Source organism: Molossus molossus, unplaced genomic scaffold, assembly GCF_014108415.1.
Source record: "Molossus molossus isolate mMolMol1 unplaced genomic scaffold, mMolMol1.p scaffold_m16_p_12, whole genome shotgun sequence".
NCBI lineage: Eukaryota > Metazoa > Chordata > Mammalia > Chiroptera > Molossidae > Molossus > Molossus molossus.
Genome location: NW_023425347.1, coordinates 17103163 through 17115851, shown reverse-complemented (window position 1 = coordinate 17115851; position 12689 = coordinate 17103163). Strand labels below are relative to the sequence as shown.

Genomic DNA, 12689 nt, shown 5'->3' with positions numbered 1-12689 from the left:
TAATGTTAAACATTTTTCTCATCAAATTGCTGATCTTGACCTGGCTTAAAGTCCTTTATAATTTCAGGACAGTGGGTGGCTCCAAATGGAATCCCTAGACAGAGCAACATTGGGTCTTCCAACACACTTGATTGGTGTAACACTTTTTCCTAGTTACCTTCAACTCCGGACAGAGTACAGAAAAATCACATTCCATGTGGGACTAAAGATCAGTTAAGAAAAATGACTCAGGCCACAGCCCGCAAAAAGGAGGATTGCATGGCTTAGTTTTGCAAACATAAACTACGGGTTTAGAGCTGGAAGAGAGCTCAAAGAGGAACCAGAAAGTGCAGTTGCCCAGACGGAAGGACTACAAGAGCTAAACCTGTATGTGCTATTTCAGTTCAAGCAATGGGAGAGACTAAAACTTTTGCAGTTTTCTTTCTTTTAAAAATGAGGGTAATGCTATGGCTCAGCAGGCTATATGGAAATGTGTGTGCAGTACGCACTAAAATGCAAGGCTGGTTTCCCTAGGGGGGAAAACGTGGAAGAGAAGGAGAAAGAAAAGATTCCACTCTCCCGCTGAAAACTCTCCAGTCTGTCTTAGAGGCAGCTAGAATAATAACAAATGATAGGAAGTACTTTGACAAGCCAGTGTACAATGCCATTCAGTGGAGTAAGAGTGGACATTCTCTTGCCTAACCATTTTTACAGCAGAGCCCAGAAGAGGAAGCCAGACACTAATTAAAACCCAAAACTTAAGACTAGCAACACGAAAATCTGATTACATATTTTAATTTTATTTTTTGTTTCTCTGCACTTGAATGGAACTCAGTTCCACAGATGTCTTCTTCAATGTGAGAACAATCCTTTTCTGGAACCACAGGGATGTCACCCTGGAATTCTCCCAGAGGCAAAGTGCCAGGTCTGCGGCTGCTTTGCCATGGTCACTACCCTGGGTCCTTCAGGGGAACTTGTGACCAGACGCCTGTATCTGCACCACCTGTACAGACCCACGTTAAAGGCCCTGGGGTGGGAAGGCCAGGTATCGTAGTTTTCAGGGTAGAAAACCAAACCTCAGCTGGGAGGGGGCTCTCCCTGCTCATCGTCACGCGGTTACTGGGCTGCAGATTCCCAGGCCCAGCCCCAAGGTGGGCAGGGTGGTGGGGGGCGGGGAGGGACGCCCTCCGATGTCGGCGAGGAGCCAGGAGCCAAGAACTGGTACTTGCTATTAAACTTGGTAAATGCAGCCGCTCCCCGGGCCAGGACACTTCATCGCCGAGGGGAAGGAAGAAGCCCCCTCCTCCACCCCCAGAACTCCTTCCAAAGCTCTTTCTCTCTTCCCCTCACAGACCTGCTGTCCACTCAGGCTGGGCTACGGAGTCGCCGGCCTTCGCGGCCCGGGGCCAGGACACTGGGGGGCTCAGGGGACCTGGAGGAGAGGGCCACCTGGTTCCCCTGGGCACCTGGAGCCTCCAGCGGCCGAGGAGCAACTTGGAGCTCGGCGGCACGTGTGAATCACGGCTGAATCACTCTTTGCAGGGTCTTGGAGTTTCCGACCCGGAGGAGGCGGGGCAGGGGTGAGGATCCGCCCGGGCCGCCCACCGCGCTGCTAGCGACCGGGCGGGGGCGGGGCGGGGGCGGGGAGTCGGGCGGGGCCGCCGGACTGCGTACCGGGCGCGGGGGCGCGAGTGCCCGCGGGAACCTTTATAGCGCGCCCGGCACGGGCTCCCCCAGACTCGGGCTCCCCGCGTCCCTCACACTGTCTTCCCGAAGGCGCCTTCAGCCCGACCTCCCCAGCCTCCGGGGCGCAAATGAATCCTCCTGACCTCGCTCCCGGCTCACGGACACGATGACTCCTACCAGACCCCGCGTGCTCTGCCCCGAGGCCGCGGTCTCTAGGACACTTCTCCTCGGCTGGGTCCTGGTCCAGGTGGCCGGAGTCTCAGGTGAGTGGCACCCGTCTTGCCGAAGTCCTGGGGCTCTTGGCGCGAAAGAGGGGGTCAGTCCTGGCTGACAGCGGGCTCACACTTGCTGCCGGAGGTTGCTCCCAGCGCCCGCCGAACTCGCCACGCTCACCCACCCGCGTTTGAAGGAACCCGGGCGTGAGCTGGAGGGTGGGTGGTTCGCGCCGGGGACCCCGCCTGCATCTGCTCCAGATGCTTGTTGCGAGGCGCGTTGTTGCATAAGTGAACTTGTGGCTCCCATTTAAGTTTAGGGAAAGAGCTTCCCCGTGACCTTGAAAATAGTACTTGCATCCGCACCTGCACAGGTCAGTGTGCAATGATGGTTTGGATAGTATCCTCAATAAGTGTGCACTTCGCTTAATTAAGCCGCAGTGGCCCTGGGTCCTGTCTTGATCATCTTTGTTTTAGATTGAGTGAGAGGCAATCCTGCTGCAAAGTGTCGCTTGGGAAGTAGTCATTAACATTGTCCATGCCCCAAGATGCCTATTCTGTGGGAGGCCAAGCAGACCGGCCTGCTCAGTGTTGGCAACGCAAACCTTACTTATAAAACATCTAAACCAGTGTACAGCCCGTGGTGTGACCAGCCCCACATCTGTCTGGGTGGAAGTTTCAGTATAGAGGCATTTTAGATAAAAATGACAAGGGTCAAGATTTGGCTTTTTCATTATATGCAGCCCTAACTCCTCTCACACATGTGGGATTTGCCCTTTTCCATGACTTAGGGAACACCTTTCCTAGCCCGCCTTCCCTGCCGAAATTGACCCTGAGTCCTGTACTCCCCCCAGCTAGGCCATGGACACCCTAGGGCCCTGATGATGGGGAGTCCCCCATGAATGATTCCAAACAATAATTTCAGGATCCTTGCCTGTTTCCTTACATTACAAGGAAGATCTGACGTGAGAAAATTCTGGGTTTGGGAAAAACTTGAAGATTTTTTTCTCTTGATAATTCAGTAGTGAAGCTTTTGTAGTTGGAAAAAGATTAATGTGAGGTTGATGGTGATGTTTGGGGGTGGGGGGGTAAGATGTTTTTATACCTTCAACATGAAACCATGTGCTGAGAAGTTCATGTAATAATAGCTTTTGCTCTTTTGTTTAAAGGCACTACAGGTGTCGTGGTAGCATATAATTTAACTTGGAAATCAACTAATTTCAAGACAATTTTGGAGTGGGAACCCAAACCCATCAATACTGTCTACACTGTTCAGATAAGGTAAGCCAGGTGCAAAAAGAAAAAGAAAAATACAGTTTTTGATGTTTCTACTTTTCTGTGCTGAGTACAAATGTCTTTAAAGATGATTGTCAGATGAGATTATTTAACAGATGACATGGTAATTTGCTGATCATAGCCATACTCTATTAAGCCTGCAACACATCCAGACCTTAAACTGATAAAACATTTTAATTGTTTTTGGAGATGATGGGAAAATTCCTGAGTATGAGCTGTGGATAGGTGAACCTCCTATTGGCACTGATAGATGTGATTCTGGATGGATAATTAATCTCACCCAAGCATACGCACACATGCTGTCTAGACTGTGAGCCAGCTCTAATGTGTTAGGGAAGAGGGGGGCAGGAGTTCGGATATACACATTGCCCTGAAGCAATGTTTGACACATCATCCTTGGACTCATGATTTAGAATTCGACGGCATACCTGATGTTGGAGGAGGTTAATTTTGTGACTCACAAAACTGGAAAGAAATACTCCTCTGTCTGCACCCTCAGCTGTCAGGGCTGCTCCACTCGTTTAACCTTGTCTCTGATTGACAGCTCTCCCCCAGAGTCCGTAATTCAGTATATTCAGTCTAAATGTAGACATGTCTTCCTTGATGGTTTTCACCATATCCTTGAAAGTTTCTGGTTTCTGATAGGTTCTAGGAGGCTTGGTAGAGATCTCATAAATTAGAGGAGAGCAGCTGTGGAAATTATTTTAACACTAGCTGTAGAGAGGCACAAAAGTATCACTGACTAAAATTAAAGGTGTTTTGCTTTTTATTTGTTTTGTTTTATTTTGTTTTTCTCAAGCCTTTTATAGCATTAGGAATGCAACTCCTACATATGGAGGGGGTGTTTGAGGTGGATGTTCTTGTTTTTAAAAATGAACTTCATGACTGTTGCCCAACCAACAGAGAAGAGAATTTGTGTGTGTGCACAGATGCATGTACAGATACAGAGAGTGAGGGAAAGGAATTTCATAACCTGAGGACATCATTATGATTATGGTCAAAATTGTCAATTCAGATTCCAGAGCACAGAGCTGAAGAAAATAACATTCTAGGAGGAATGCTTACCTCCTAAATATATTCAGTCTTCTGTTGGGCTAACATGTGGAAACCTATTGATGACTTACCTGATTTTTTAAAATCGGGAGATCTTGCCATACACACCTAGAGGGCCTTCAGGGGCTTTTAAAGTGTTAATGCTGGTGGTAACATTCAGAGGAACTTACGGCAGAATTGCCCCTTCATTACCTGTTCACACAACTTTACTGATTTTACTAGTTTCAGTGATACAGGTGCATGTGCTAAATTTTGCCGAGGAGTACTATGATTCCTACGTGTGATCTGGGAGAAACCAAATACGGGTCTCTCAGACGGAACGTAGCCGCACAGCTCAGCATCTTCCTGCTGCTGTCTGGACGGCGTGCTTGCCGTCGTGATGGAGAGGAATCATGTTTGCCTTCACTTTTGCAAAATGCATTTTGGTCACTCTGGAACTGAGACAGCCTCTCTACTCCTCACAGAAAATTATAGAAACCTAAGAAACCAAAATCTCTCTGTATCGATGTTAGTTTGTGAGTTTTAGGACAAAGAATGTGTTCACTCATACCCTCTTCACCTGGTTACTTAGTTCAAATTTTTGAAAAATACGTATTTATGGCTCTTATGCACGGATTTGGATAATTGAATTCAGCTTGTTTTCTCCCTGATTCAACTTGTAAATGCAAACCACTAATACTCAGCAAGGCCTGGCCGCATAAGAGCCCTTGGGCCTTGCTGCTTAATGGCAAACACAAGGGCATTGACCCCTGGTACCAGGCAGACCATGCGCAACATGAAGTGCTTTGATGATGATATCAGTGCTGGGAAACGGGGAGGGGAGATCAAAGCTGCGCAAGGACATCTGGAGGTTCCTGGAGAAAGTGGGATTGGAACAAGGTCTTCAATGTTGGACGGGCGGAGGCGGCAATGATGCTGAGGAGAAGAGCTGGGTGGCTTTCATTTTATAGGGGACAGAAGTTTGTGGATCAAGCTGCAATAACATTCATCTGTGAATTTTTTGGGCCCTTTAAAATAATTTTATATTTATAGACGTCCTTTAAATCATTTCCTCCTCAGTGAGGTTTTACAAAAGAAACATCTCTTAGCCTCTCAGCCTTCCACGTTTTGTTAGAGAGACACTCCCTGTATTGTGAGTCTGTAACCTTCAGTGGGATGTGTTCACATTTTGTAAAAGTGAGAGAGCCCGGTAGTAGAACGACACAAACAGACCCAGTTCTCACCTCATTCGTTATGGGACCTTGCACAAGTGACTTATGGTCTCTGAGCTTCAGTATCCCTGTGTGTAAAAAAGATCCAATACCTTCTTGGCAGGATTATGTCAAATGAAGTAACGTGTGTAAATGGCCTAGTATATAGTACCTGGCATATAGTGGATTCAGTAAATATTAAATAACCACACCAATAATTGTCATGATACAATGTAATATATAGGATATATTACATAGAACTCCATTATTACTACATTGACTATATCCTATAGAGAATATAGAATGTGATATCATAAATAGAATATAGTACAGTAGAATAAGTAATAAATAATTGGGTCTTAATAAAAAATCGTCTATGTTTTAAGAAAGATGGTTAACAAAATGGTTAAGAGCACAGACCCAACAAACTGCTGTCTGGCTTCAAGTCTAGTTGTGTGACTTTGAGTTGGCCACCAAAGCTCATTTTGACTGTTACTGTATCTGTGGAAAGAGGATCACAGAGCCACCCGGGTTACTGGGAGGACCCAGTGCATCTCCAGTGTTGTGGATGCTATTATTGTCACAGCTCTGCAGCCAGAAAACCATCTGTCTTGTTGGACACAAACAATAATGTTCTGTCTCTCTTCCTTCCCTTAGCCCTAGGTTAGGAAATTGGAAAAGCAAATGCTACGCCACAACAGACACCGAGTGTGACCTCACTGATGAGATTGTGAAGGACGTGAAGCAGACATACTTCGCGAGGGTCCTCTCCCTCCCGGCAAACGCCAACAGTTACGCTGGGGAGCCCATGTACACAAACTCCCCCGACTTCACACCTTACGTGGAGAGTAAGTAGTTCCGTTTCATTCTTGTTGTTATAAGCTCTGGAATCTTTTTGTGGGCTTATGAACTGTAGGGGCCAGTACATTTAAAAAAGTATTTCTCCATAAACACCCTCTTTCTCAAAAACGGGAAAGTGCGCCACCCCTCTTCACTCATTCCCATGTGGCGGGAGGTTCACAGAGCAGGAACTGTGGAGCAGTGTCAAGTAACTTTCTCCACCAGCCTGTTCCCAGACCATTTAGTAACGGGCTGGATGGGGCCTGGGAGACTAGGAAATCCACCAAGGCTGGGGTTTCAGCATTTCTCCATATATATTTCAAAGATTATATTTATTTATACACACACACACACATCCTAAAATTCTGTCCCATCATTAGACCAGAAATCCCAGTTAAAGGTCCTTCACAGTCACAAATGCCTAGGGAAAGTCCAGTTTCTCTCTGACCCCATAACCAGGCTTGCTGACCTTTTTTAAGTCCCGTGCTTTGCCGGCACTTGCCCAGCCCACTCCCAGCCTGCCGCCTTCATGCCGGGTTTTGAAAGTGTAGAATGCTTTCCTCCTAGTCTTTGCCCCAGTGCGCTGACCTTAACACCGCCTAAGGGAATGCACAGGATTCCTGCCAAGTAGGAGATTACATTTTTTGGTCATGACTGTAGTGCTGAACTAGGTGTTTTAAATAAAACGCAGCACATTGGAAAGAGTGAAATCCTTTAAGGTCTTATAAGAAGACCTAGAATGAAAGGTTAAAAAGACAGTGTCATGCTGTCGGTGCTTTTATATCTATCCCTCGTACCACCCACTGAGAGAATAGTTTCTCGAGACAGGGATGGTGAGAAGGGGCAGAGGGACAGTCAACCAATGTTTCCCCGCCAGTATCTACTTGTTTGAAATAGAAAGTACCTTGGCCGAGGTGAATCTGGCTGCCTTCCCTGAGCCCCTGTTTGCCAGAAGCTGTCTTCAGACTCTTTCTGCGCCTTTCACGGAGTCCGATACGGCACCCCGCTGGAGTTTAGACGCCACAGCCCCAAACAACACCAGTGACTGCGCCAGATCATTGGCTGTCCTTCTCCGTTCATTGATGGCATCCTCTCGATTGTCTGTTACAGTTCTCAAGTTTTTTGTAAGCCACCTCAAATACTCTTTTGGTGCAAGATAGGATAGGATATATTTTGCATATTTATGTTGTATGTGCTCACACATACTTGCATATAATTTGGGTTTAGTTTTACTGCCATTCAATCACAGCACATGAGGTCGTTGAGCCATCCAGAGTCCCAGGGGTTAAGACTGGTTCCTTGAGGTACCAGGACATTTCCTGGGCTTTCCCCTAGTTTATTGTATGTAAAACGTGGAATCTCATGCAACTGTGTTATTTCATGCAGTAGCCACTAACCAGGTCTGGCGATAGAGCACCAGAAATATGGTTAATGCTATAAGAGTAAAGTACCCACGAGATTTTGAAAAATATCTCCGAAAGTTTTTAGATTGACTGCATGTTAAAATGATCATATTTTCACTCTATTGGGTTAAATAAAATATATTCTTGAAATAAATGTTACCTGTTCCTTTTCATGTTTTCTAATGTGAGTGAGGAACATGTAACATGACATCAGAGGCTGCGGTTATATGCCCATCGGCAGCACGACTGTAGAAGGTCTTGGGGTTCAGCTCTACTACTTGGGGTTCACTGACTACTGCCAGGGAGCCGATTCTATGCAAGTTATTAATATGAGGGATGACCAGGGTGTCATCAACAGTAATAACTAAATGGGATTCTGTTTTATAGAGAATTCTTTGGTTCCAATGAAGTGTATTCTGTTTTAGCAAACCTCGGACAGCCAACAATTCAGAGTTTCAACCAAGCCGACACAAAACTGAATGTGACCGTACGGGATGCTCGGACCTTAGTCAGAGGGAATGGCACATTCCTAAGCCTCCGGGACGTCTTTGGCGAGGACTTAAGTTACATACTTTATTATTGGAAAGCTTCAAGCACAGGAAAGGTGAGGATCCTTTCATTTGTTTGCAAGACTTGCTTTACAACGTGGGTCCTTGGTTTTAGAGCCCACCTCTTCCCCAGTTGAAAAATAGCAGAATGGGGTGTTGGAGAGGGCAGTGTGGTGGAGTGGGAGGGATGCTTGCTGTCCTGGTTCTACCTGTGACTTTGAGCAACCTTGTGACTTTGGGCAGGACCCCTTGGGTACCCAGGTTCCTCAGCCAAGAGGCTGGACCAGATAGTATTTAAAATTCCTTCCAGGTCTCACATTGCTTTCTCTATTGAGGATCCCAGAGACAAAATTTGTTTTCCATTCAACAATTAATACATCATCCTTTTCTTTTGTTACCGCAAACATCTTCTAAAGGGGCTCATTGGATTGAGGGTCTTGGAAAAAGCATCCTCAGCAGTTATCACAGGGAACTATTTAGCACAGTCATTTCTGATCATGTGTGTGTCAGATGTGTCCATGTAGGTTTTTACTTCCGTGGTGATTTAGTGAAAGAGAAAGAACTCACTTGGAGCCCCGGTGAATTAAGAACTCTTTATCTTTTAACAGAAAACAGCCAAGACAAACACTAATGAGTTTTTGATTGATGTGGATAAAGGAGAAAACTACTGTTTCAATGTTCAAGCAGTGATTTCATCACGAAGGGCTAACCAGAAGAGTCCAGAAAGCCCCACTGAGTGCACGAGCCAGAAGAAAGGCGTGTCCAGAGGTGAGTGGCTCTGCCCGCAGCTCAGATGCACAGCTGCCTCCCAAGGACTAGCTCCTCCCTCAGAACAAGGATGTACTTTTTTTCTTAATCCTCACCTGAGGATATCCTTCCATTAATTCTTAGAGTAGAAACGGGGTGGCGGGGGAGAGAGAAACATTGATTTGAGAGAGACTCATCGACTGGTTGTTTCTCACATGAGCCCAACCAGGGCCCGGGATCAAACCTGCAACCCAGGTACATGCCCTTTGGTCTGTGGGCTGACGCTCTAACCACCGAGCAAGCTGTCCAGGACAAGGATGTACTTTTGTTGAGAGGAAAACTGGCCTGGTTTTTCTTGGTTTTGTGTTTTTGGGAAGTTACTCATAATCTTTAAAGCATTACAGGAGAATTGTTTCAATTGAAGTGAATGCCAGTCAGAGTACCATGTAGCTCCTAAATCAGTGCTTTGAGTGTGTTCCTCTGTAAACGCAGGTCAAATTAACTTTACAGTAACAATAAAGCAAAAATAACTACATAGCAATAGTCTACCACTGCCAAAAGGGTAACGAGGTCACAGATATTTCATCCATCCCAAGTTTCCAGCGATCATGAGTTTAGGTTTCTAGGAAGCCCTCCCCTCAGACTTATGGAACCCAATTGGCACACTCCTGCACACTCGCCTTCTTTCCCATAAAGAGGGAGGAGTGAGGTGCACTTTGAATAGGCTGGTAGACAGCAGCCTGGTGGACAACTTCTCCATTTTTCCTGGGCAATTTGGGTTGATTCTGTAAATCCTAATATGGCCAGAGGAAGTCATCTTTCAGGTAGGCAGTAACTGACCCCTCTGCAGGAGATGTTGTTTATGCCTTGTTTTGTTTAAATTGTGAGAAACCACACTTTAATAAGTAAAACCACGCTTTTAGAAATGTTTCTATGTTGTTCCCTTATAGTAGCAAGTGTTTTCTTGAGCACCTACCTTGTGCTCTCTGCTGAGTACTGGGCACACAGTCCATGTTTGGGGTCTAGCATCAATCTCAGATTTCTCTGGACACGTTTTCATACTTAAATTCTAATCTTCAGGGTTTGGAGGGGAGCATCCGGACCAGCTGTGAGCACCCACAATGGGCTGTTGCCACCCACAGAGGATATAAAGTCTAACCCATGAAGGGAAGGGATTCAGTCTATCACATATACCCATGTCTGTGTGTACATGCATATGCACAGAGGGGCCCACACACAGTGAGGAGTGTTCCTAATTGGAATTGCTGTGTGTTCAGACACGTACCCGAGGCTGAAAGCCTAGGAGTTTCCCTCCAGGCCTTGTCAAGAAAGTGCTCTGGGTACTTTCAGGGATAAAAGTCAAAGGATAGTAATGATGACCTAGCTCCTTGCTAAGAAGAGATTTAAAAATTTAAAAACACTTCAAAATAAATTATCTTCCATTTATTGACATTGACAGAAGGAAAGGACTCTCCTTCTCTCTGGTCCTGCAGCCTTCGGGCCATCACACCCACAGCCTTCACATCTGTCTTCCTAAAGCCAGCTCGAGTTCCGCTGCCTCTGTCTTCACGCACACCCCGACCGCTGCTTCCCAGGCCTCTCCCTCTATCTGCTGAAGTCCGTCCTTTGCGAACCATTGCAAATACCACCTCCACCAGGAAGCCTTCTTATTGCCCCCAACTAGTTTTCATCTGTGTTCACCTGAATTCGGGTGGCACTCGGTGTCTCTTTGCACTGATAGTTCATCTTCTACTGTAAGCGTGGCCGCCAAAGTCAGCATTATTCTTGGCCACGTTTCTAACAGCTGTTCCTACTTCACTCTGTGCGTACCTTCCCTAGACCATGGACACTATCCAGTTGACTAAATGGCTCGTTTAATGCGTTTGGGCCACTGTCAATTGCCCTAAAACATCTAGGGTGTGACAAATTCTTTCCTAACCAAAACGCGTTGTGGTGGGAAGAGTGGAGGAAAGAAATGTCAAATTACACAAAAGCAGGATGGTGTAATTTGGAGTGAAGCCCTCAGTTCTGTCCGTGGAGAAATGGGATCTGAGCTGTCTCTCCATATTGATTTGGCACCTTTTATTTTTCAGACATGTTCTTCATCATCGGAGCGGTGGTGCTCGTGGTCATCACCTTCATCGCCACCCTGTCCCTGAGTCTGCACAAGTGCAGGAAAGCCAGAGCAGGGCGCAGCGGCAAGAACGCCCCCTTCGGTGTCGCATAAAGCACGTGGCGTCGGAGCTGCCGACTTCTGCAGAGTTTACATTGCACTGTGACCAAGACCTTTTACGAGAAAGGATATATGGAAACAAAAATGAATGTTTTGGAGCATGGAGACCCTTGGGCCCAAAGAAAGTTCTTTATCTGACTGTTCTCACGATTAGCATTCTGGTTTCAACACCAGCACAAGTCACTTTGGAATGTAATGAACGGTACACCCAATTCCAAGTTTTTTAAATTTCTTTTTTTTAACACTATGGCACCTTTTGCACATATCATGCTTTAGACTTTATGTTCTATACTCAAGATGAAATTAGGTCATCTAAGCAAAAACAAATGAAAACATGCCTTAAAAAGTTCTGGGTGGACTTTTGGAGAACTTTCAAGAGGCTGACTTCAGATATGTGGGAGAGTAAAATGGAAATTGGGTGGACTTTTCTAAAATAAGTCTGTCCTTTCTAAATGTGGTGTTTAGGTTCTCTTTTCTTTTTAAGAGTTCTTTTGGAGGTTCAAAGCAGTCAGCAAACCTTTGCATGACTATGTTCAATGCAGGAGACTTCTACTTCGGGTACGTTCCTAACTCATGACGGTTTAGCACTTTGAAATGCTGTTGACAGCTAGCTATATTTTTATAAGACTACTATACAAACTACATAAAGTATATGATTTAAGGTACTTCAAGCTTATATGGTCAACATTGTATATATTTATGTGATATTTTTAAATGTTATTTGTCGATAATATTACAGATACCCCCCAATATCTCCCCTTTACTCCCTTTATCCCAGCCCCTGCCCCACCCCAGGCTATTTATATACATTTTTAAAGGTTTTGTATGTGAGGGTTTTCTATTTATAGAGGTAATATAGTTCTGTTTGTATATACTGAGATAATTTATTTAATATACTTTTATATAAATAAAGGTGACTGGGAACTGTGACTATTGCATTTATTGTATCTTCCATTTATTGTTCTTGATTTGGTCTTTGTATTCGTTGGCTCAGCTACAGTAACAAAAGACCCTAAACTTCTCAATGGCTTATGACAACATTATTTTTATATTATTTTTATTTCTCACATTAGTTTGGTGGCTGTGGGTTGGCTGCAACTCTTCTCTTTCTTTAAATATTTTAAAAATTCTCACCAGAGGATATGTTTTTATCAATTCTAGAGTGAGAGGAAGGGAGAGGGGCAAAGAGAGAGAGAAACGTCAGTGTGAGACAGAAACACTGATCGGTTGCCTCCACACACATCCCAGCCAAGGATTGAACCCAAAAGTTAGGCATGTGCCCTGACTGGGAATTGAACTTGTGACCCACGAACCCACTGAGCCACACCAGCCAGGGCAGCAGTTTTTCTCAATGTCTTCTCATTCTAGGACACAAACTAAAGTGAAGCCTGTACTGAGATCCGGGCAGAGGAAAAGCAAAAAGAGCTGGTAGAAATAGGGCAGCCGCATCTTCAAGCTTTAAGCCACTTCTTAAAATGTGTGCTCCATACCGGCCCATGGTC

At 45.4% G+C, this 12689-nt stretch overlaps 1 protein-coding gene across 1 annotated transcript; it reads left to right on the top strand.

The window, feature by feature from the left end:
• Positions 1 to 1707: 1707 nt before the first annotated feature.
• On the top strand, positions 1708 to 12103 carry F3 (coagulation factor III, tissue factor). Its single transcript, XM_036256403.1, has 6 exons — positions 1708 to 1928; positions 3047 to 3158; positions 6074 to 6264; positions 8085 to 8263; positions 8816 to 8975; positions 11048 to 12103. Exons 1-6 carry the CDS (start codon positions 1832 to 1834, stop codon positions 11179 to 11181), a joined length of 873 nt encoding a protein of 290 aa, XP_036112296.1. The 5' UTR covers positions 1708 to 1831; the 3' UTR covers positions 11182 to 12103.
• Positions 12104 to 12689: the final 586 nt, after the last annotated feature.

Excerpts from the sequence above, each read along its gene's own strand:
- F3 (XM_036256403.1), top strand. The coding sequence starts at position 1,832 with ATGACTCCTACCAGACCCCGCGTGCTCTGCCCCGAGGCCGCGGTCTCT. Across the intron at positions 6,265-8,084 it reads CTTCACACCTTACGTGGAGA|CAAACCTCGGACAGCCAACA; the intron begins GTAAGTAGTTCC and ends ATTCTGTTTTAG. Across the intron at positions 8,976-11,047 it reads GAAGAAAGGCGTGTCCAGAG|ACATGTTCTTCATCATCGGA; the intron begins GTGAGTGGCTCT and ends TTTATTTTTCAG.